The sequence below is a fragment of the Macrobrachium rosenbergii genome, chromosome 6, assembly GCF_040412425.1.
Source record: "Macrobrachium rosenbergii isolate ZJJX-2024 chromosome 6, ASM4041242v1, whole genome shotgun sequence".
Taxonomy (NCBI): Eukaryota; Metazoa; Arthropoda; class Malacostraca; order Decapoda; family Palaemonidae; genus Macrobrachium; species Macrobrachium rosenbergii.
In genome coordinates this window covers 16,969,695-16,994,694 of record NC_089746.1, presented here as the reverse complement: position 1 = coordinate 16,994,694, position 25,000 = coordinate 16,969,695, and the positions used below count along the sequence as shown (strand labels likewise).

Genomic DNA, 25,000 nt, shown 5'->3' with positions numbered 1-25,000 from the left:
TCTTCAGTTATAACGTCCTTTGTTTTTTCGCAGTTTTTTATTTTTGTGTTAGGAAGAATCCTCTCGTTTTTAAGGGAAGTTCAATCCTGATTGGACCTTGTTGAGGAACAGCCTCCCTACTCAGGATGTCGTGCAACGGGAACTTCAGAGGTTGAAGCGAAGATGCTTTGCGTTGCTGCCCTCATACAGTTCCCCTTGTATTTGAGCGATTCACGTAATTTCTTAAAACTGATTTATTAATTTGTTAATTTTTTTTCTTTTTTAATAAGTGGTCTCTTCTTTCTGTATTTGCCATTTATTGAGAAACCATATTGTCACAGGAGTGTTATTATTATTATTATTATTATTATTATTATTATTATTATTATTATTATTATTATTATTATTATTATTATTATTATTATTATTATTGATCAGAAGAACCCCTATTTTTGTGGAGCAAACCCACAGGGGCCACTGGCTTGAATTCCAAGCTTCCAAAGAATATGGCGTGTACTTTTAAGATGTTTCAAAAGACAAGAGGAAATACAAAACAAAAGAGAGGAGTTATTGGAAAAAAGAGTAATGAATAAGTAAACAAAAATATAATTAATTTATTCAAATAAAAAGGTGAATTGTTTTAGGGTAATAATGCATTGCATCTTCGCTGGAACTTTTGAAGTTCTAATTGCGCAACATACTCTCTCTCTCTCTCTCTGTATGTGTGTGTGCTCCACAAGAACAACATTTTCAGTATAATGAGTATTACTTTTATCTTCAAGCATTTTAAGTGGGGCTTTGCCATACTGAAAACCCGTTTTTTACACAAGCTTTTTACAACGACGTAAATATTGATAAATTCTTCACAGGCGAATCACTTTACGAAATTATATAAAGGACGAAAAATACGAGAATTTTTTCGATCTTCGAAAATTTTATATGGACAAGCGAAGGTCACGAGGCGTCTCAGGTCATCGACCATCGAACTGAACTTTAATAAAATCTTTTGAGAGAGATCCGATTGCCCCTTCCTAAGCACGATAAGAACCTTCACGTCATTCATTCATTGGCTCATAGAATAGTCATGCTTTTCTTGGAATGTACGAATGGATTCGTAAAGATCCCTAAAGATTTTTATATCTCTTCTCCCGCCATCGCCTGAGGTCACATTAATCTTTGAGATGTTTTGACGTGGGTGGAGTGTTACTGGGTGACACAATGTCTCCCTTTCAGTTTCAGGAAGTCGAAACTTGTCGGGTTAAACTGATAAATTATTCTTGAACCTGGTTTTTGCATGATCCCTGCGTGGAACACTGTTTTTTCTTTAAAGGGTATCTGTGTTATATAACCAGAGAATAAACGGTAGGATGTCGCGTTATCTAAAAGAAATGTAAAAGTTACAGAAGATTTCAAAGACCCTTGTTCTTTTTAAGATTATTTTTGGATTCTAGAGACAAATGAAAGATAGTATTGTCTTCAGTAAGTTAATTTTCCAGTACGAAGTTTCGGTATTCACCTATTTCTAGTGGTCTGGGATTATGGGAACACCTGTATCCTGAACTGGGTAACTAAAATCCAGAGCAATTTAACAGAAGGCAGTTTCAACGTCCCATGTGCTAAAACAAAGTCTTGTAACCTTTCAGCATTGTCAGGGTGCCACGGGAGGCAGTGGATCAGTGGTCCTTAAGTATACCTTAGGTTAACCAGACCACTGAGCTGATTAACAGCTCTCCTAGGGCTGGTCCGAAGGATTTGACTTATTTACGTGGCTGAGAACCAGTTGGTTACCTAGCAACGGCACCTACAGCTTATTGTGGAATCCGAACCACATTATAGCGAGAAATGAATTTCTGTCACCAGAAATAAATTCCTCTAATTCTTCATTAGCCGGCCGGAGAATCGAACGCGGGCCTAGGAGAGTGCTAGCCGTTCAGTGGTTCTTAAACAGGGGTGTTCGCATCCCTAGGGGTGCGAAACCGGTTCCTAAGGGGTGCGAGGATGCCAATGAATAATTAAAACAAAATATGTTTTTATATTTGCAAGTTATTTTTCTGCAAAAAAATGTAAATAAAATAAAATAAAATAATAATAATAATAATAATAATAATAATAATAATAATAATAATAATAATAATAATAATAATAATAATATTATTATTATTATTATTATTATTATTAATAATTATTATTATTATTATTATTATTATTATTATTATTATTATTATTGTATTTTAGCTTATTTTATTCCAGTAATTCAGGGGGTGCGAGAACTGACTGCTGATTTGAAACGGGTGCATACATTGAAAAAGGTTAAGAACCACTGCAATAGATGGAAGGTTTAAGTCAGATATATGTGAAAACATAACTCATGAGTATGATTAAACAGTTACAAGAACGAGGAAAGCCTCGGAATCCTAGTTCCTTTGATGGAGAAATACACTCAAGCGTGTAACAGGGTACTCACAGCATTTTGTTTACGACATAGAGTCATCTTCGCTAGTGTGAGTTTCTATAATTCATGAAGATGTAGCTCATGGCAAATAAAAAGTATTTTTTGTCCTTTAAAAGAATTTGGGTGGCGTGACTAATGGAGGTGTGAGTAGACTATACCTCTCCTGTATGACGTCACAGAAGATGGGCTGCAGAGGAGTTTTGTGGATAGAAAAGATGGCAACATTTCATTCGAGTGCAACTAAATTTTGTAGGATAGAAATGTGCTTGAGCTATTTAAAACACTGGCCCTTAATCCCATAGGGGGGTAGTGCCGTCCAGTGCACCTCATGCGGTGCACTGTAGGCATTACCTAAGGTTCTTTGCAGCGTCTCTTCGGCCCCTAGCTGCAATCCCTTTCATTCCGTTTACTGTACCTCTGTTCGTATTCTTTCTTCCATCTTACTTTCCACCCTCTCCTAACAGTTGATTCATAGTGCAACTGCGAGGTTTCCTCCTGTTACACCGTTCAAACTTTCTACCGCCAGTTTCCGTTTCAGCGCTGAATGTCCTTATAGGTCAAAGTGCGTGGCCTTCGGCCTGAATTCCATATTCTATTCTATTCTATTCTAACACTGTCTCTTAAAGAAATCAAAGAGAGAAAAGTGATTTTAATAAAAAGGAAAGTAGAATAAAAACAAGAAAAATCAAGCGCAGTTCCAACCCTAGTTGTATAGTTCCAAGGAAACAATATTCTTTTGTATTTATCTGAAGAATACGATCCACTAACTCATTTCGTACGCTGGCGTTACAACAACAAAGGTCATCGACACGATTTAGTCGTGTTTCACGTTATTGATCCTGTGATTGATGTTTCTTGAGGGTTAATCCTGACATACAACTTGCAGATATTACGGCCTGAATAACTGGTATCAGGCATGGAATGGCTCTCTCTCTCTCTCTCTCTCTCTCTCTCTCTCTCTCTCTCAAACATACACACACACTCAATCACTCACTCATTCACTCACTCTCACATACACATTCTCACTCTCTCGCACATTCATACACATGCACTCACTCGCACACACACACTTACACACTCTCACTCACACATACACCCACGTACATACTCTAACTCATACATACACACACTCATACACCCACTTACACACTTTCATTCACACATACACCCACGTACACACTGTCACTCACACATACACCCACGTACATACTCTAACTCATACATACATACATACATACATACACCCACTTGCACACTTTCACTCACACATACACCCACGTACACACTGTCATTCACACATGCACACACACATACACCCACTTACACTCTCATTCACACGTACACACAGACATACACCCACTTACACACTCTAACCCGCACGTACACATATATACTTTCACTCGCAAACACACACACACACACACACACAAGCGTATTTCGAAATCTATTGACGCTGTGTTACTTACAATTTTATATACAGTCTTCGAATTCATTTTTGACAGTTTTATGATTGAGTATCTTAGATATCAAATGAAGAAACACAATTATGATATAATCAGAAAAAGTAATTTTTAATATATTATCTCTGTTCATTGTTTAATTTTTAATATTTTATCTCTGTTCATTGTTTGCAAGTCACGAAAAGTCGATAATGGTTTTTTTTTTCTTAAATTCTAAAGAAAGCTCAACAAAAGGACGAGCCACAATTGCTTGTAGTAGAATGATGACGGTGTCTTTTACCAAGCACGAAGGAAAATCAATAAGTCAGCGAGATGCCTTGATGAATGAATGTGAGGATCTTTCACATTCACAATTGACCTCCGATCCCCTTTTCCTGCTGAGCACAACCAGATTTGTTTCCCGTAGGGGGATAGTGCCGTCAGTGCATCTCATGCGGTGCACTGTAGGCATCATTTAAGGTTCTTTGCAGCGTGCCTTCGGCCCCTAGCTGTAACCCCTTTCGTTCCTTTTACTGTACCTCCGTTCATATTCTCTTTCTTCCATCTTACTTTCAACCTTCTCCTAACAATTGATTCATAGTGCAACTACGAGGTTTTCTTCCTGTTTCACCTTTCAAACCTTTTTATTCTCAATTTCCTTTTCGGCATTGAATGACCTCATAGGTCCCAGTGCTTGGCCTTTGGCCTTAATTTTATATTCGATCAATCAATTAATCAACAACCAGATTTGTTGAACAGGGGCACCAATATGCAGTCAGTGTTTTGCCTCGCTGTCGAACTATAACGGTTACAGAGACCCTTTATTCCCCACACCGTTAGACCGTGGAACAGTCTCCCTGAGGTTGTTGCGCTATTGGCACTTTCAGAAGTTCAAGCGAAGATGCAACGCATTATTAGCCTAAAGCAACTCCTCTTGTATTTTAATAATTATGTTTTTATCTATTTATTTATTAATTTATTAATCTTTCTTTTCTAACAACCGATCTCTGCCCTTTCTGTATTTCATATTAACTTCTGTTACTTCTTTCTAATGACCACCGTAATATTCTTTGGAAGCCTGGCTTTCAAGTCAGTGGCTCTTGTGGGCTTGTTCCGTACGAGTGGGGTTCATTTTCTGAACACTACTACTACTACAACTACTACTACTATTAATAGTGGACAGAAATTTAGGAATCATGTTCCGTTTGATAATAGGAGAAAAAGACCTATTGTTGAAATAATAATAATAGTAGTAGTAGTAGTAGTAGTAGTAGTAGTAGGAGGAGGAGGAGGAGGAGGAGGGAGGAGGAGGAGGAGGAGGAGGAGGTGGTTGAGATCAATAATAATAATAATAATAATAATAATAATAATAATAATAATAGTGGTAGTAGTAGTAGTAGTAGTAGTAGTAGTAGTAGTAGTAGTAGTAGGAGGAGGAGGAGGAGGAGGAGGAGGAGGAAGGAGGAAGAGGAGGAGGAGGAGGAAAAGTAGGAGGAAGAGAGAAGCAATACAAGAGCGAGCAGGAGGAGGAGGTTGAGATCAATAATAATAATAATAAATAATAATAATATAATAGTATTAGTAGTAGCAGCAGCAGCAGTGGTAGTAGTAGTAGTAGTAGGAGGAGGAGGAGGAGGAGGAGGAGGAGGAGGAGGAGGAAGAAAAGCAATGCAAGAATAAGCAGGGGATGAGGTTGCGATCAACAGTAGTAGTAGTAGTAGTAGTAGTAGTAGTAGTAGTAGTAGTAGGAGGAGGAGGAGGAGGAGGAGGAGGAGGAGGAGGAGGAGGAGGAGGAGGAGGAGGAGGAGGAGGAGGAGGAGATCCCACGAATATGGCGGAAAAGATGCACCCAAGAATATGCCTATCGATCGCCCCTCCTTCCGTCTCTGCCTGTAAGCTGCTCTACAATGGCTATACAACTTGGGAAGGATTGGGGCAAAGGTTTTCCTTTTTTTAAATCAAGCTTTCGAAGTTTTCTTTCTATAAAATCTATAAAAGACGTTTTAAATAGATGGTCTGTTATTCTTTGGTGTGAAGGTTTCACGCTTTCGTGAAGAGCGGTGTCTGGTTTTAGTTTTATTTGTGTAAGGCCAAGTTTTTTTTTTTTTTTTTACTTTTTTAAAAGTCTTTTTCTTTTGATTTTTGTAAAACGATGCTATATGTATACATGTATATATATATATATATATATATATATATATATATATATATATATATATATATATATATATATATACATATATATAAGTGTGTATATGTATACATTTATATATATATATATATATATATATATATATATATATATATATATATATATATATATATATATATATATATATATATATATATATATATATATATATATATATATAATATATATATAAAACTTAACAACAGAGCAGTTCACAATCTTAACACCTCCTTACAAAGTAATTTTGCTGTCATTAGAAGTCAGTTCCTTGACCCCTTAAAAAAAAAAAATTCCTTCTAATTCCAGCCCAATTCTCCACTCCAATTCCCATGACGAATACCCTGTCGGAATTAGGGGTGAATGACCCCTTCCAACAATACTAGAGCGGAAAATCATCAAACATTTTCCCCTCCCACCCACTCCCCAAACATAGAGGGGAGGGGGGGGGGTGCGCCTGGCGTTCTTAATGGTCGTTAGCTGACATTTCATGGAGTCCACTTCCCCGTATAGTTTTCAAAACATCAATTTCATTCTTTTTTTTGTTTTTTTGGCGTTCTTTATCCAGCGTTCATTAAATGGGAGTTCAGGAAGTCGTTAAAAGAGTTTTAACGTCTATTGAACGCTTGAACGAGCAATAAAAAGGCGTTTTCGACTTACTGATGATTGTCGCTTTCAAGTGCTTAGGCACTGCATAGGCGAGGTGGGTCTTGTTTTGTACCTTATGGCTGATAAAAATGGTGGTTTCTCTTGCTGTTTCTGTGCCGTCTTGTTGTGCTGTTCTGTGTTCTTGTTTTGATGGTCAGTTTATGCTATATATATATATATATATATATATATATATATATATATATATATATATATATATATATATATATATATATATATATTCATTATCAGATCAGAACCCAGGTCTTTCAATTGGAAGGCAAGGGCGTTGCCCACTATGCCATACGATTGAAAGACCTGGGTTCGATCCTGATGTGAGTCAGAAATTTATTTCTGTTCCACACGTGATTGTGTGTTGATTATTTCTATATATTATATATATATATATATATATATATATATATATATATATATATATATATATATATATGAATATGTCTGCGTACACACATATATTTACCAAACGCTGATATAACCTCATTTCTGTGTGACGCCTACTCACCCTTCCTTCTTCCATTATAGCTGATAGCTCTACATTTTCCCCCAGCCACACACATCTTGTTTTGCCCATCAATGGCGTATATGCTATTTTTAACCGCACAATCAAACCTTTTCCTCCTCTTTCAATTTTTTTTCCTCTTTTCCACAGCGACCTTTTTTCACCTTCCCCAGATGGCAAGAGTCTGTGTGTGTGTGTGTGTGTGTGTGTGTGTGTCTAACTCAAAGGTCAATGGTCGTAAGGATTTTTAGTTTTCCGCAAAAGAAGACTATCGTGCCAGCTTTGTCTGTCCGTCCGCGCTTTTTTCTGTCCGCCCTCAGATCTTAAAAACAACTGAGACTAGAGGGCTACAAATTGTAATGTTGATCATCCACCTTCCAGTCATCAAATGTACCAAATTGCAGCCCTCTAGCCTCAGTAATTTTTAATGATTTAAGGCTAAAATTAGCCATAATCGTGCTTCTGGCAACGATATAGGTCAGGCAACCAGCTGGCCGTGGTTAAAGTTTCATGGGCCGCGGCTCATACAGCATTACACCGAGACGACTGAAAGATAGATCTATTTTCGGTGGCCTTAATTATACGCTGTAGCGGTTGTACAGAAAAGTCGATTGCGCCGAAGAAACTTCAGCGCATTTTTTACTTGTTTGTTATTTCTTTTGAAAAATTTGGAAAGAAATTTTGCGCCATTATTTCAGAGGATTTATCCTCATCCTAGTTAAGTGTGTGAAGTTTTTTTTATTCGCTGCTACTTTGGCTTATCTACGTGTCATCTACTCCGAGGTGCTAGTACTCAACACGGCGGAAGCTCTTTGGGGGAAGCCGTGTTTAGTACTAGCCCCGCGGCGATCTAAGTACTATATACAGCCATTCCTATATTGTGTGGTGGACAAATTATGTTAATAAACGATATCTTTGATCCCCGAGGGGCTAATACTAAACATGGCGGAAGCTCTTTGGGGTACGTCGTGTTTAGTACTACCCCCGCGGGGATCAAAGTGTTATATACACTCATTTCCATATCGTGTGGTCGACAAATTATATTAATAAACGATATCATCGTGCGGCCGTATACATTACATTTACCGTACTTTGTTTAGTACTAGCACCTCGGAGTAGGTGACGCGTAGATAGGTAACCAGCCGAAGTAGCACCGCCGCATATTCTTGGAGGTTGTGGACTCGAGAGTCAGCATGGTGGAAAAACTCATAATATGGTTGCTGGTAAGTGTGGAAGTCGGATAAGTAGAGGTATTACTTAATAATAATAATAATAATAATAGTAACAGAGTCTTAGGTGTGAATGTTGCCAATTTCTCATGTGAACTGACTTGAATTCTTTTTTCAAGGTAATTCACCCCGTAGGGGAGTAGTGCCATCAGTGCACCTCATGCGGTGCGCTGTAGGCATTACTTAAGGTTCTTTGCAGCTGCAACCCCCTTTGTTCCTTTTACTGTACCTCCTTTCATATTCTCGTTCTTCCATCTTACTTTCCACCCTCTCCCAACAGTTGATTCACAGTGCAATTGCGAGGTTTTCCTCCGTTACGCCTTTCTAACCTTTTCCTATCAATTTCCGTTTCAGCACTGAATGATCTCGTGGGTCCCAGTGTTTGGCCTTTGTCCTAAATTCGATATTCAATTCAATTCAATTCAATTCAATTCAAGGTAATTCAAACAGCAACCTTCTGTTTTTCAGACTTATTAATGAAAAAAGTCTTGTTACATAAGTCATTTCAGCTGAACAAAAATCTAAAAATGTTATTTATTTAATCCCAGGCATTAAATAAAAGAAACATTAAATAAAAAAATTGATAATTTTCGCCTGTTTCCGTAAACTTGACAGACATTGCAAACAGGTCGCGAATTCCTGCGTGTTAAACAAACCCATTTAATTTAAACCTTTTACGTGTTATTGAGAGAGAGAGAGAGAGAGAGAGAGAGAGAGAGAGAGAGAGAGAGAGAGAGAGAGAGAGAGAGAGAGAGACGATTAATTAGACGACGGACAGAATGGCTGAGTTGATCAAACATTTGTTCATATTTGATCTGATGTAATTTTTTTCTTTTATTTGATCTGATGTAATTTTTTTTTCTTTTGTTTGATCTGATGTAATTAGGTGATTCAGATAATCGTGTTACGTTGTCTTCGTGAAGGTGAGAGAATCCGTATTTTTAATTCGTACTTCAATCGTATTGATGCCATTATATCAATTCAAAAGGGATGTTCTGTACTTCTAAATATTTCCATAAGGTCATCAATGGCACCATAAATACCATAATTATAATAATATTTTCAGTCACAGTTGGTCATCAGAGCTATTCAGACGTGAAGTATCTCCACTACTTTAGGTAATTGTATGATATCCACAGACACGTTTGGCACTCCATATAAATTATAAGAGAGAGAGAGAGAGAGAGAGAGAGAGAGAGAGAGAGAGAGAGAGAGAGAGAGAGAGTCTCATTATAGTGGGTACTTTGGACATTTGTATGGTACACAATTCTGTAATTCCATATAAAATGTTAGAGAGAGAGAGAGAGAGAGAGAGAGAGAGAGAGAGAGAGAGAGAGAGAGAGAGAGAGAGAGAGAGAGAGAGAGAGAGAGAGAGCCTAATTACAGCGAGTGCTTATAGTTTGAAGTTATAGGATCCAGATAGATTTTTTATCAATTATTTACCTATATTTATAAACTGTCATTACTAAAAAAATAACAAGCAAAAAATGCACCGAAGTTTCTTCGTCGCAGTCGAGTTTTCTGCACATCGTACAATCAAGGCTACCGAAAATATATGTCTTTCGGTGGTCTCGGTATAACGCTGCATGAGCCGCGACCCACGAAACTCTAACCACAGCCCGGTGGTGGCCTGTCCTATATCGTTGCCAGAAGCACGATCATGGCTAAGTTTAACCTTAAATAAAATTAAAGCTACTGAGGCTAGAGGGCTGCAATTTTGTACGTTTGATGATTGGAGAGTGGACGATCAACATACCAATTTGCAGCCCTCTAGCCTCAGTAGTTTTTACGATCTGAGGGCGGACGGAATAAAGTGCGGACGGACAGACGAAGCCGGCACATTAGTTTTCTTTTCAGAAAACTAAAAACCAATATTTACAAATGAAATCAATAGTTTGAATAAAAGCCACTTTTTATCCAGTAATTGACGTCATAATGGTTCAGAGACAATGTTCAGATGATAATGATGATTTTGTTATGTCAATATTATCATCAGAATAATTATGATGACTGGTTCAGTATAATCATGCTTATTAAAATGATATTGATTTTGATGAAGCCTAATATTGCTGTCATTCTGATAATTTATGATTTTAGTGATGATTTTATGAATAGGATGGATTAAAATGAGGTTTATTATAACAGGTTTATGCTAATTTAGGCATCAAACCATTCATATTAGCTAGGGATGCAGGGGGATTTGAGAGTTCCAAGCAGCCATTTGGCATGTTCCCCCAGGTCATACGTGGGTGGACAGTTATTTTCATGTTCTAGGACAATGTGTAACTTGGTTATATACCTTCCCCTTGCCTTGAGTGATCTTTAAAGATCTTTAAACCTTTAAATTAAATCGTGAAAGAAAAGTGCAAAGTAAAAACCTATGTTGGAAGTATTATAGAAAACTGGTAAACCTTATATTAACAGAGAAAGAGAAATGTTGATCATTTGAACGGGTGATCACTAAAAATACAGATCTTTGTCCTTGTTGGCTGCATTGAACAGGCGATCAGTAAGATTCAGATCTTTTTCTCCTTGCCTGCTGCATTGTATCTCCTCGAGGACAAAGGAAGCCTTCTGAAAAAGGTTCCAATACTTGGAATCGTTCCCGAGTTTCTAAGGAAAATCATTGTCCATTTTCCCTCCAGTCTCTTAGATATATATTTTTTTTATTTTATTTTACTCTAACCAGCTTGAAGCTCATTATTCGTAATTGGCATGTAATGGGTAGTTAGTTTAATGGTTAGGGTTATTGACCAAATTGCTTCGAAACTGGCGAAATTGGCTTTGGGAAAACTGAATTGAGATAATTTTTTTCTTTTTTTCAAAATTACCTGTCACCTGCGCCATGGAATTACCAGCATACCTGTGATTTATTACTCTCTCTCTCTCTCTCTCTCTCTCTCTCTCTCTCTCTCTCTCTCTCTGTTATATTTTATATGAAATTATAAAAGTGTGTGAATATCATACAAATATCCAGAGTACCCAATATAATCAGACTCTCTCTCTCTCTCTCTCTCTCTCTCTCTCTCTCTCTCTCCGTCCATAATTTACTTACAAATATTTTATCTATTTATTTATTATTTGATAATTTATTTTCTTCTTTTTGAATTTCCTATTACTTTCTGTTACTTCTTCCTAATGAACACCATAATATTCTGTGGAAGCTTGAATTTCAAGTCAGTGGCCCCTGTGGTGGGCTTGTTCCATATGAACAGGGCTCATCTTCTGAATAATAATAATAATAATAATAATAATAATAATAATAATAATAATAATAATAATAATAATAATAATAATGATGATAATAATAATGGAATCAAAGTCAGTAGCGTTGATAGCCATAGCTTTTGCGACCCCATTTCATGATTATGAATCAGTCAATATCTTCAGAGCTATTTTTAGAGTAATCTACCGGACATTCCTCATAGTTAACCCCAGAGAAATCTGAATTCTCCATCTGGAAATTTATTACTGATTGCAAAAGTATTTTACATCATGACGTTGTGATTTCAAGGTGGTAAGAAACTGAGAATTGACTTTGTAATTTTGATAAAATATTTTTGACGGCATAACAATTTAGGATAACTTTTCATATAATCTTAATAGTTTTCTGAAAAGAAAACTATTGTGCTGGCTTTGTCTGTCCGTCCGCACTTTTTTCTGTCCGCCCTCAGGTCTTAAAAACTACTGAGGCTAGAAGGCTGCAAATTGGTATGTTGATCATCCACCCTCCAATCATCAAACATGCCAAAGTTGCAGCCCTCTAGCCTCTCAGTAATTTTTATTTTATTTAAGGTTAAAGTTAGCCATAATCGTGCTTCTGGCCACGATATAGGATAGGCCACCACCGGGCCGTGGTTAAAGTTTCATGGGTCGCGGCTCATACAGCATTATACCGAGACAACCGAAAGATAGATCTATTTTCGTTGGCCTTGATTATACGCTGTAGCGGCTGTACAGAAAACTCGATTGCGCCAAAGAAACTTCGGTGCATTTTTTACTTGTTTTCTTTATATTAAGACGCGAACGCGTCTGTTTCATATTCAGTGAGTTTTAAAACGAGATTCGGCAATGGTTTTAAAAAGCGGATACTTTGCTTCCTTCTTTTACATAAATTTGTTCTATAAATATTTTGTTCAAGTTTCGTAACTTTATTTTTAATCAGATAAAACTGTTTTCGATGTAAGTGAATTCTGTTAAAGTATAGAATATTTTGCCTGACCCTGTTGTTCAATAACAGGGCATATAATTATGTAAATTATGTGTATGTGCATGTTAAAAGAGAGCTTGGTATTTACAAAAATGTGGAATGGTTAGGTCTAATATTCTCTCTCTCTCTCTCTCTCTCTCTCTCTCTCTCTCTCTCTCTCTCTCTCTGTGAAAACTTCTCTCACTTGTCCGTCCTTCCCAAAAAGGGAATCCGCTCATTACGCTAGCAAATATGGAACATAACTGGGACCTCTCTCTCTCTCTCTCTCTCTCTCTCTCTCTCTCTCTCTCTCTCTCTCTCTCTCTCAACAAGGCTAAGTGCTTGCTAGAATGACAGTGCTACAAAGCAGAGGCCAGAAGTCGAGAGGCGAGAGATGAAACAAGGAACGTTCGAAAAGCTTTGTAATTTAGTTTCTCTCTCTCTCTCTCTCTCTCTCTCTCTCTCTCTCTCTCTCTCTCTCTCTCTCTCTCTCTGTTGCTTACCAAAAGCTTTGTAACTTAGTCTCACTCTATGTGTGGAAGAGTTTAAAAGAAAGCTAGACAGAATCATCAGAACACTGTGAATGAACAGTAAAACCTGCTCCTAGAGATAAGTGAGCACATGATGTCTCCTCGGATGAACTAATAAGTCTTTGAGATATCCTAATCCTTGTAACTGCTTGTAACTCTCTCTCTCTCTCTCTCTCTCTCTCTCTCTCTCTCTCTCTCTCTCTCTCTCTGTTGCGTACGAAGTTTCATAGTTTAGTTTCACTCTCACACACACTCGCACAAGAAAGAGAGAGAGAGAGAGAGAGAGAGAGAGAGAGAGAGAGAGAGAGAGAGAGAGAGAGAGAACAAACAACAAAGCCTCGCGACCCATTTCCTCGAGAAGAAGAAAGAAAAATCTCATTTGTGCCAAATAAATTGAGTCTGTCAGCCGAGTGATTTTCTCGTGGCCTGTGGCTGTTCCTCGCGTTATCTGATTTGTCGTGAATAAATGACGGACTACCAAGTTTATTATTATTATTATTATTATTATTATTATTATTATTATTATTATTATTATTATTATTATTGTTGTTGTTGTTGTTGTTTTTACATGAATTTTCTACATAAAATACTATTTAGGAGCTGGTTACGGCATGATGCTGACTGAAGATGGAAGACGTTATGATCGTAATCTTCAGAGAGAGAGAGAGAGAGAGAGAGAGAGAGAGAGAGAGAGAGAGAGAGAGAGAGAGAGAGAGGTTGGGGAGGTGGATTAAGCTATGAAGCTTTTAGTGTGCAAGAGAGAGAGAGAGAGAGAGAGAGAGAGAGAGAGAGAGAGAGAGAGAGTATAATTACAGTGAGTACTTTAGGTATTTGTATGACATTCATACACACTTCTGTCCCTTCACGCTTCATACAAAATACAAAACTGAGAGAGAGAGAGAGAGAGAGAGAGAGAGAGAGAGAGAGAGAGAGAGAGAGAGAGAGAGCTATGAAGAAGCTTAGCTTTCCTGAAAGACAGAGGGCAGTTCGTCGACCAGTCAAGCGCGCGAACTGAACAGGACTGAATAAAATACACAGCAAAAACATTCTGATACCCTCTTCCGTCTTTCCAGGGAATGACAATCAAGCCTTTGGTGAACTTCCTCCAGATTCAGCGCAAGAGTTCGGACAGGAAAAACCTGAACGAAGAGATAAACGACACGGCGATGGACCACATCATGGCTGGAATAGAGGAGGTTCTAGGTCAACACGGTGACTTCTATCTCAGGGTGAGTCGAAGAGAGACGTCTTTGTTTATTATATAGAATTTCAAGGCAATTGGGTCTTAATGTTTCAGGGCAACTGGGTCTTAATGTTTCAAGGCAACTGGGTCTTAATGAGGCAACGGGGTCTTACTGTTTCTAGGCAACTGGGTCTTAATGTTTCAAGGCAACAAGGTCTTGATGTTTCAGGGCAACTGGGTCTTAATGATTCAAGGCAACTGGGTCTTAATGTTTGAAGGTAACTGGGTCTTAATAGGCCATAATGTAAAACGATAGTAATTTTGAAGACAATTTTTCTCATAAGGGTGTTAAACGTACAAAATAGCCATTTTGAAGGCAACTGGGTCTCATAGGGGTCATAACTTACAAAAATGGCATTTTGAAGGCAACTGGGTCTCATGGGGGGGAGGCCGCAAAACTTACAAAAATGACATTTTGAAGGCAACTGGGTCTCATGGGGGGGAGGCCGCAAAACTTACAAAAATGGCATTTTGAAGGCAACTGGGTCTCATAGGGGAGGCTAATATGGGGGTGCAAAACTTACAAAAATAGCAATTTTGAAGGCAACTGGGTCTAATATGGGGTGCAAAACTTACAAAAATAGCAATTTTGAAGGCAACTGGGTCTAATATAGGGGGTGCAAAACTTACAAAAATAGCAATTTTGAAGGCAAATGGGTCTAATATGGGGGGTGCAAAACTTACAAAAATAGCAATTTTGAAGGCAACTGGGTCTAATATGGGGGTGCAAAACTTACAAAAATAGCAATTTTGAAAGGCAACTAGGTCTAATTTTATGGGGGGGTGCAAAACTTACAAAAATAGCAATTTTGAAGGCAACTGGGTCTAATATAGGGGTGCAAAACTTACAAAAATAGCAATTTTGAAGGCAAATGGGTCTAATATGGGGGGGTTGTGCAAAACTTACAAAAATAGCAATTTTGAAGGCAAAGGCAACTGGGTCTCATATGGGGGTGCAAAACTTACAAAAATAGCAATTTTGAAGGCAACTGGGTCTAATATGGGGGGTGCAAAACTTACAAAAATAGCAATTTTGAAGGCAACTGGGTCTAATATGGGGTGCAAAACTTACAAAAATAACAATTTTGAAGGCAACTGGGTCTCATGGGGAGGCAAAAATGCAAAACTTACAAAAATAGCAAAAATTTTGAAGGCAACTAGGTCATATATGGGGGGTGCAAAACTTACAAAAATAGTAATTTTGAAGGCAACTGGGTCTAATATGGGGGGGTGCAAAACCTACAAAAATAGCAATTTTGAAGGCAACTGGGTCTAATATGGGGGGGGTGCAAAACTTACAAAAATAGCAATTTTGAAGGCAACTGGGTCTAATATGGGGGGGGGGTGCAAAACTTACAAAAATAGCAATTTTGAAGGCAACTGGGTCTAATATGGGTGGGGTGCAAAACTTACAAAAATAGCAATTTTGAAAATAGCAATTTTGAAGGCAACTGGGTCTAATGTGGGGTGCAAACTTACAAAATAGCAATTTTGAAGGCAACTGGGTCTAATATGGGTGGGGTGCAAAACCTACAAAAATAGCAATTTTGAAGGCAACTGGGTCTAATATGGGGGTGGGGCAAAACTTACAAAAATAGCAATTTTGAAGGCAACTGGGTCAAATATCTAAGCTTATGAAGGCAACTGGGGGGTGGGTGCAAAACTTACAAAATAGCAATTTTGAAGGCAACTGGGTCAAATATGGGGGACGAGTGCAAAGCTTACAAAAATAGCAATTTTGAAGGCAACTGGGTCTCAAAGGGGACATAACTTACAAAAATAGCCATTTTGAAGGCAACTGGATTTCATAATGGAAATAACTTGAAAAAAATCTCAATTTTGAGGGCAACTGGGTCTCACAGGGGGTCATAACTAGAAAAAATAGCATTTTGAAGGCAACTGGGTCTCATAGGGGTCATAATTTTTAGTCATAAATCAGAAGCTGAACTAAATTAAAGTACTTCTTAAGATAGACATTAAAAATTGAGTGAAAGTATTTCAGTTGATTTTACTGTAATGAAGTTGGTATCAGAGTGAAAGTAGAAAATATTCAAGAATTTGTTTTACGGTAGCTTTCATATGAAAAGATTGAAGAGACCTCTTTTCCTACGATCACTAATGGGCAATTCTTCAACTCAGAGACCTACTAAAATCCCTTTCTGTAATGAATCTCAACTTTGTAATGAGGAGATTAAATAGAAGTATTCTAAGAGGATAGATCTTTGAGGGAGAAAGCTACGAAATTAGTACGAGAGGGGTAGAGAAAATTTTAGAGAATGTTTCACAGAAAGTCTTTATAAAATTAGAGCTGAATAAAAGAAAAACTACTTAAGATAGGAATACAAGTACAAATATTTGAAGTAGAGTATGTTCATATATGTATGTTTAGAACTGTAATGACCACAATGCCCTCTTAACTTCTCGAATTCTTCACACCTTTTATGTTCACTTGCTTGTCACTACAAAGCCTTAGACCCAAATGCAAGAATGTGATTTAATTCTGATACCCATAGCAGCATTCGAACTTGCATCCAGTGTATCAGAACAAGGTCACGTGACTTCGGTGTGATACTCCGGATACGTGTTCGAATCCTGCTTTGGACATCAGAATTACATCATCTTGCATTTGGATCCGAGGCTTTGTTGTAGAGACAAGCGTAAACAAAAAAGTGTGAAGAATTCGAGAAGTTAAAGAGAGAGAGAGAGAGAGAGAGAGAGAGAGAGAGAGAGAGAGAGAGATTTTTCCATAAGCCTTGTGTTATTTCCAGGTTTTATGATGCAAGCAAAACATTTATAATTTTTGCTAAAGTACTTAGAATGGAGGGATATATGAATGACACATTCACACGTACACACACACACAAATAGAGAGAGAGAGAGAGAGAGAGAGAGAGAGAGAGAGAGAGAGAGAGTTTACCATAACTCTAATCGTGTCCAGTTAAGAGGGCGTGTATGTATGTATGTGTGAATGTAGGTATGTTTGTATGTATGTATATGCACCTATGAACCTGCGTTTTTTCCCTTCTATGTTTTCCTTAACTCCTATGAAACAGGGCAGATCGGTTAGCCTAAATGGAGAGGTTGCCTTACTTCCTACAGCTTTAATTTAGCGAAGTACCTCCAGCAAAAATTGAAAATGTTTTGCTTTTATCATAAAACCAGGAAGCGACTTTGGAAGTCTTCTGTGTGTGTGTGTGTGTGTGTGTGTGTGTGTGAGTGCACATGTCATTCATATATTCCTCCTTTCAAAATGACTTTAGCAAAAATGAAAAATGTTTTGCTATCATCTTAAAACCTGAATAAGAAACAAGGATTATGAGAAAATTCTCTCTCTCTCTCTCTCTCTCTCTCTCTCTCTCTCTCAGCGTGTTATGTATCTCACTCTGTCTCTCTCTGTCGCTCTCTCTATGTGTGTGTGTATGAGTGTGTGTGCATCTCTCTCTCTCTCTCTCTCTCTCTCTCTCTCTCTCTCTCTCTTCTTCTTCTTCTCTTTGTGTGTGTGTTTGTGAGAGTGTGCATCGCGCTGTCTCTCTCTCTCTCTCTCTCTCTCTCTCTCTCTTCGTGTAGATGTGTGTACGCGTGTGGTTCATTTATTCCTCCTCTCTCCCTTCCTTTGCTTTTAAATCGAATTGCCGTCAATACCGTCTCGATCCGACGCCTGTCTGTCTAAATCTGCCTTCTCCGTCTCTTCAATTTCCTGTCCACGGCGGTAATAAGCGCCAAAATAATGATATATTTCCTTGTAGCAAATGCGACAGGCATTTGGTTAGAATGACAAGTCAAGGAAAAAATAAGAGTTGTTCAATCGAGAGAGAGAGAGAGAGAGAGAGAGAGAGAGAGAGAGAGAGAGAGAGAGAGAGAGAGAGAGAGAGAGAGAGAATGGTTGCTGAAGCTGCATTAATTAAAGAGATTTTGAAAGCGAGAAAGAGAGAGAGAGAGAGAGAGAGGAAATACCTAATTTGCATTTGAAAAATTTTGAGAGAGAGAGAGAGAGAGAGAGAGAGAGAGAGAATACCTAACTAGCATTTAAAAACCTGTAAGAGATAAGAGATAGAGAGAATGATTACCGAACTGGGATTAAAGAGAAGAGAGAGAGAGAGAGATAGAGAGACTGGTGTTTAAAAGAGATTTTGAAAGAGAGAGCTGAAGCATTTGAAAAATTTTGATAGAGAGAGAGAAGTAATACTGAACTGGTATTTAAAAATTTGAAAGAGAGGCAGAGAGAATGGTTACTGAACTGGCATTAAAGAGATTTTTAGAGAGAGAAAGAGAGAGAGAGTGGTTACTGAACTGGCATTAAAGAATTTTTAGAGAGAGAGAGAGAGAGAGAGAAAGTAATACCGAACTGGCATTTAAAAAATTTTGAAAGAGAGGCAGAGAGAGAATGCTACTGAATTGGTATCAAGAGAGAGAGAGTGGTTACTGAACTGGCATTAAAGACATTTTTAGAGAGAGAGAGAGACAGAGAGAGAATACCTAACTAGCATTTAAAAAAACTGTAAGAGATAAGAGATAGAGAAAATGGTTACCGAACTGGGATTAAAGAGAGAGAGAGAGAGAGAGAGAGAGAGAGAGAGAGAGATTTTTTCAGCTACCCCTGACTCTCATAGGGGCGCAGAAATCCATATATATATATTCACTGAGCGGAATCACACTGAGATCAATATATCTGACCACAATCGGCCTGCCTCCGTATTGGTAAGTGGCAAAGGCTTTTTTTGAGCTTAAAAAAAAGAAAATAAAAAGATTGGTGTGACCGCGTGTGGGACGGGGTTGGGGCGGGGTTTGTGAAGGGGAAGGGGGCGAAGGAGAATGCCCTATTTCCTTGTAAATTTATTCTGTGTTTGTGGGTATGTGTATGTGTGTGTAGAGATGTTTCTGGATGGGGTGTATATACATATATACATTTACACACAAGTATATATAGATGCATATATAAATATATAGATGCATATATATATATATATATATATATATATATATATATATATATATATATACATACTGTATACATATCATAGTATATATATTTCTGACTCACATCAGGATCGAACCCCGGTCTTTCAATTGAAAGGCAAGGCCGCTGATGTGAGTCAGAAATTTATTTCTGTTCCACACGTGATTTTGTGTTGATTATTTCTATATTATAGTATATATATAATGATAATTATATATATATACACACTGCATATATATATACATATATATATATATATATATATATGTATATGAGGTATTGCGTGACTTTTCTTGTCAAAAAGAATAAGGTAGGAAAATTGGCAACTAACCGGTAGAATCTTTACCTTGAGGGCATGAAGACTTAATTTCAATCACTGCTTTCAATTCTGATTCGCTCCCAGAGTATTAGTGATCCAGCGTGAAATAAAAATTAGGATAAGGAGGAGTTTAATTAGGATATAGGAAGCAATTGGTAAAGAGAAGTGAAAGTACTCAATAGAAAGGCTATCTCAATAATCACAAGAGGATAATTAGGATTTAGCAAGCAATTGATAAAGAGGACGGAAGTATATTTGCGATTTGGCTATGTATTTATCTATCTGTGAACTTTAATCAATATTTTTTTCGATAAAATGTCAGTTTAGTTATTGTCCTTCGTAGCAAATTCATCTCCTCTTGTTTCATGCGTGACCAGGTATTCTTGGGCGCTTACATGGTCTCCACATTCTTTTAAAGACTCCTTCCCGCTCCCTCCCTACCCCCTTTCCATTATAAAGCTTTTCTTTTCTCCTTCTTCTCTCTTCTCAGGGCTTTTGGCATACCCCCTCCCTCCCTCCCTCTCCCTCTCCCCCTTTCTCTCCCCTCATCTTCTTCCTACTAGGTCGTTAATGGCACTGTTCCTCGGCGAGTCGTTGTATATCATCCTTTGTGCTCTCCTTTCTTCTCATATCGCTGAAAGAAGATTCTCCCGGCGGACTTCTCTCTCTCTCTCTCTCTCTCTCTCTCTCTCTCTCTCTCTCTCTCTCCCTAAACATTAGATAACTTAAATGTTACCAACTTCAACAAAATACCCAGATTAACTTGGAAGATTTATTTTGTTCCTCTCTCTCTCTCTCTCTCTCTCTCTCTCTCTTTGTAAAGTCCGAGGATTTTTTAAGAGAGTACTTTGTCGTGTTGTGGTAGAATGACTTTGTTCCCCGTTGTGGTATGAGGAGGCATGCCATTCAATGTCTTCTTATTTTGTGACGGATTTTGTCGTTTTTTGTGACTCATACACTTCACGATTTTAGTGTTTTTTTAAAAGAAAAAATGCTAGTATTTTGTAGTATTTTTTAGTATTTGTTTGTGTTTTGCAGTATACTTTTATAAAATATATGTCATCGACAACCATGAATTTTTATTCGAGGGCCAATGAAAACTCCAAATTCTTTTTTAAATAAATTGTTGGTAGTAATTTCAGGCGCAGACGGTGCCAGTTACTGGGTAATGCAATGGGAATTGTTGTCAAAAGTTTTTTTTTCTAGGGTTAATATATATATATATATATATATATATATATATATATATATATATATATATATATATATATATATATATGTATTACATTTTCTCTCTCAAGGTTTTGTTATACATCCGAGATAGGAATTTCTTATCTGGAGGAATGTAACAAATAATAAAAACGAAAAAAACGTAAAATATGTAAATATATATATATATTATGTATATATATTTATGTGTATGTATATATATGTATATACATATGTTTAAATGTACACATATACATACATATATATATATATATATATATATATATATATATATATATATATATATATATATATATATATATATATATATATACACAACTACTTTCGTATAAAGGCTACAACTACTTTTAAAAAGACTACAACTAATACTACTACCTTTGTTAAAAAAAGACTATTACTCGTATTCCAGGCCCTCATGATATACTACAACGACAAATACCTGAAGAAATGGATGGTGAGACCTTCCTGCGAGACCAAACTGCAGAGGCTCTTCGAGAAGATTGCAATCTCGTAAGCATTGCTCACGCCTTTTCCCGTCCTAGTAGTTTTTTTTTTTTTTTTTGCTTTTTAGTTTTTCCATCGTCTGCTTGGGGAATTTTCTCACCTGTTTTCGTCTTGGTAGGTTTTTTGTTGTTTATTTTTTCCTGAATACTTCCCATCTTGGTAGTTTTTTCTTTTTTCCTCGTCTGCCTGAGGAATTCTTTGTAGTTTATTTTATGTATTTTTTGTCTACCTGAGGAATTTCCTCAACACTTTTCGTTTTGGTAGATTTTTTAATTTTTTCCTCATCTGCCTGAGAAATTTCCTCACATCTTTTCATCTTGTTAGTTTTTTTTTTTTGTATTTTTCCTCATGTGCCTGAGGAATATCCTCACCTCTTTTCATCTTGGTAGTTTTTTTTTTTACTTTTTTTCCTCATCTGCCTGAGAAATTTCCTCACATCTTTTCATCTTTGTAGTTTTTTTTTTACTTTTTTCCTCATCTGCCTGAGAAATTTCCTCACATCTTTTCATCTTGGTAGTTTTTTTTACTTTTTTCCTCATCTGCCTGAGAAATTTCTTCACATCTTTTCATCTTGGTAGTTTTTTTTTTTACTTTTTTCCTCGTCTGCCTGAGAAATTTCCTCACATCTTTTCATCTTGGTAGTTTTTTTTACTTTTTTCCTCATCTGCCTGAGAAATTTCTTCACATCTTTTCATCTTGGTAGTTTTTTTTTACTTTTTTCCTCGTCTGCCTGAGAAATTTCCTCACATCTTTTCATCTTGGTAGTTTTTTTTCATCTTTTTCTTCTCATCTGCATCTGAGTTTTTACTTTTTTTCTGCCACATCTTTTCATCTTGGTAGTTTTTTTTATGTATTTTTCCTCATGTGCCTGAGGAATATCCTCACCTCTTTTCGTCTTGGTATTTTTTTTTTTTTTTTTTCCTCGTCTGCCTCAGAAATTTCCTCACATCTTTTCATCTTAGTAGTTTTTATGTATTTTTCCTGATCTGCCTGAGGAATATCCTCACCTCTTTTCATCTTGGTAGGTTTTTTTAATATTTTCCTCATCTGCCTGAAGAATTTCTTTAACTCTTTTCGCATTGGTAGTTCTTTTTCCTCGACTGCCTGAGGAATTTTCTCGCCCCTTTTCGTCTTAGTGTGTTTTTTTATGTATTTTTCCTCACCTGACAGGAATTTTCTCACCTCTTCCCCTCTTGGTAATTTTTTTTTCCTCGTCTGCCTGAGGAATTTCCTCACCCTTTTTCGTCTTAATATGTCTTTTTTATGTTTTTTCTTCTCGTCTGTCTGTGGAATTTCCTCCATGTGAGGAACCTTTCTTGATATGAGGAAAATTTTCCTGGGATGTTTTTAGAACGTCGTTCTCTACAACAGAAAATCCGTTATTTACTTTTAATATTTTCTTTTATTTGAAGAACTTTTCGTATGAAGTCGAGTGCTTAAATTTAATCAAAAAGTAATCCTTTATAAACTTGAAAGTGGTTGTTAGTTTTCATATTATTATTTTCTTAATGAAAAAAGGTTTTATTAGGAAAGAAAATTACTTTCTTCTATTTGAAGAACTTATCGTATTGAAGCTAAGCTCTTTGATTTAATTAGATCGTAATTCCTTAAATAGTCAAAATTAGTTATTAATTTTCATATTAATATCTTATACAATGAAAATAGTTTTATCAGTGAAGATAAATACATAGATGATCCTTCTAGTTAAAAAGGAATAGCCATAAGTCGTAAATTTACTAAACTGCACCCCGAGAAATGCATGTCAAAAGAAATAGATGCTGTCCGTTTTCTTTAATAACATCTAAAGGGGAGACAAATATAAACTGATGCCTTTCGCTTTACAGGACTCGTACCTATTTTCTGTTTGCATATCCTTGTGTAGGATATATATATATATATATATATATATATATATATATATATATATATATATAATGAGGATGAAATACGATATAATATAGTTAATATAGTGAATATAATAAATATGAACGTTGGGATTAAACGCCAAGCCTTATTCATTTTGCTTTCAGTACGTGAAGACTTGAGGGTTTTATTAGTGCATATTTGCAGACTGTTCTCATGAATATGGAGACATTTATATTTATTGAGTATTTCCAGTTATTTACATTTATAAATTCAATTAATTTCATAGAACAGGAACACGACTTATCCCTTAAAATTTCTTATTATTTATTATTGAAAAACTCAAACAAATTCGTATAACAGATGACTGGAATTTACAGTTCAAGGATTTTCTAACATTATCTTTGAAGATTTTATGGTTATTTCCAAAAGATTATACCAAGAAATACAGAAATTCTAGTGTAATACTCAGAATTATTTGGTTGAATATGCTATTCATGTAGAGGAACATTTTTATTATCTTTATAAGACCTTCATAAAAACCTGTGCTACATAGAGATACAGCCATAACTTCTCTGGAATTCTTGCCTGTCATATTTATGACTGAAAGAACATTATCATTATTATTTTTCTATGACCCAAAGAAAATGATTATTTTTCTCTGACCTTAAGAAAATGATTATTTCTCTATGACCGTAAGAAAATTATTATTTTTTCAGGAACTTAAGAAAATTATTATTTTTTGTATGATCTTAAGAAAATTATGATTTTTTAATGATCTTAAGAAAATTGTTATTTCTCTCTGACCTTCAGAAAACGATTGTTTGTCTGTGAACTTAAGGAAATTATTACTTCTCCCTGACCGTAAGAAAATGATTATTTTTCTATGACCTTTTTAAAATTCTAATTTCAGCGAGCACTACGCCCACCTCTATGGTCCAGTGGCCATGATCGAGGACCACGTGAAGCCTCTGTGTAAGACCGAAGCCGCCCGGGCCAAGTTGGCCCGTTCGAATTCTCTCTCTCCTTCCCTCAAGGAACAGGTCATGATGGAGCCCAGGTGAGTCGCGGTAGCAGCTGTAGCAGTGGTAGTAGTAGTAGTAGTAGTAGTAGAAATGGTATTAATAGTATTAGCTAATGTAACTATAACCATGTAACCATTGATGTTGATGGCTGCTCTCTCTCTCTCTCTCTCTCTCTCTCTCTCTCTCTCTCTCTCTCTCTCTCTCTCGTGAAACAAATCTCTCTCCCTCTCTCTCTCTCTCTCTGTCATGAAAGAAATCTCTCTCTCTCTCTCTCTCTCTCTCTCTCTCTCTCTCTCTCTCTCTCTCTCTCTCTCTATATATATATATATATATATATATATATAGAGTAAGTCAAAAAGTTCAGGAAAAATTCAATATACTCTTTATTTAAGGATATTCAAACATCATTTTTCTACATATCTACCATCTAACTCTATACACTTTTCAAGGCGCTGTTTCCACCTCTGCAACCCTTCTTTGTAGAAATTTGGGGCCTTTCTATTAAACCATGTTGAAACTGCATGTTTAGCAGCATCCAAAGATTCAAACCGGACTCCTCTTACGTGTTCCTTGAGTTTTGGGAACAGGAAAAAATCTGAAGGAGCAAGATCAGGACTATAAGGAGGATGTGGAAGAGTTTCCCACCTAAATTTCCGTAGGACTTCTCTTGCAACCCTTGATGAAT

At 36.6% G+C, this 25,000-nt stretch overlaps 1 protein-coding gene across 1 annotated transcript in view; it reads left to right on the top strand.

The window, feature by feature from the left end:
• The window catches only part of LOC136839235 (Na(+)/H(+) exchanger beta-like), a 157,815-nt gene that overhangs the window by 96,362 nt on the left and 36,453 nt on the right, over positions 1 to 25,000 (top strand). Inside the window, exons 16-18 of the mRNA XM_067104986.1 lie at positions 14,248 to 14,403; positions 21,333 to 21,433; positions 24,204 to 24,350. Coding sequence (XP_066961087.1) covers positions 14,248 to 14,403; positions 21,333 to 21,433; positions 24,204 to 24,350 — 404 coding nt within the window. The remainder of the gene's footprint in view (positions 1 to 14,247; positions 14,404 to 21,332; positions 21,434 to 24,203; positions 24,351 to 25,000) is intronic.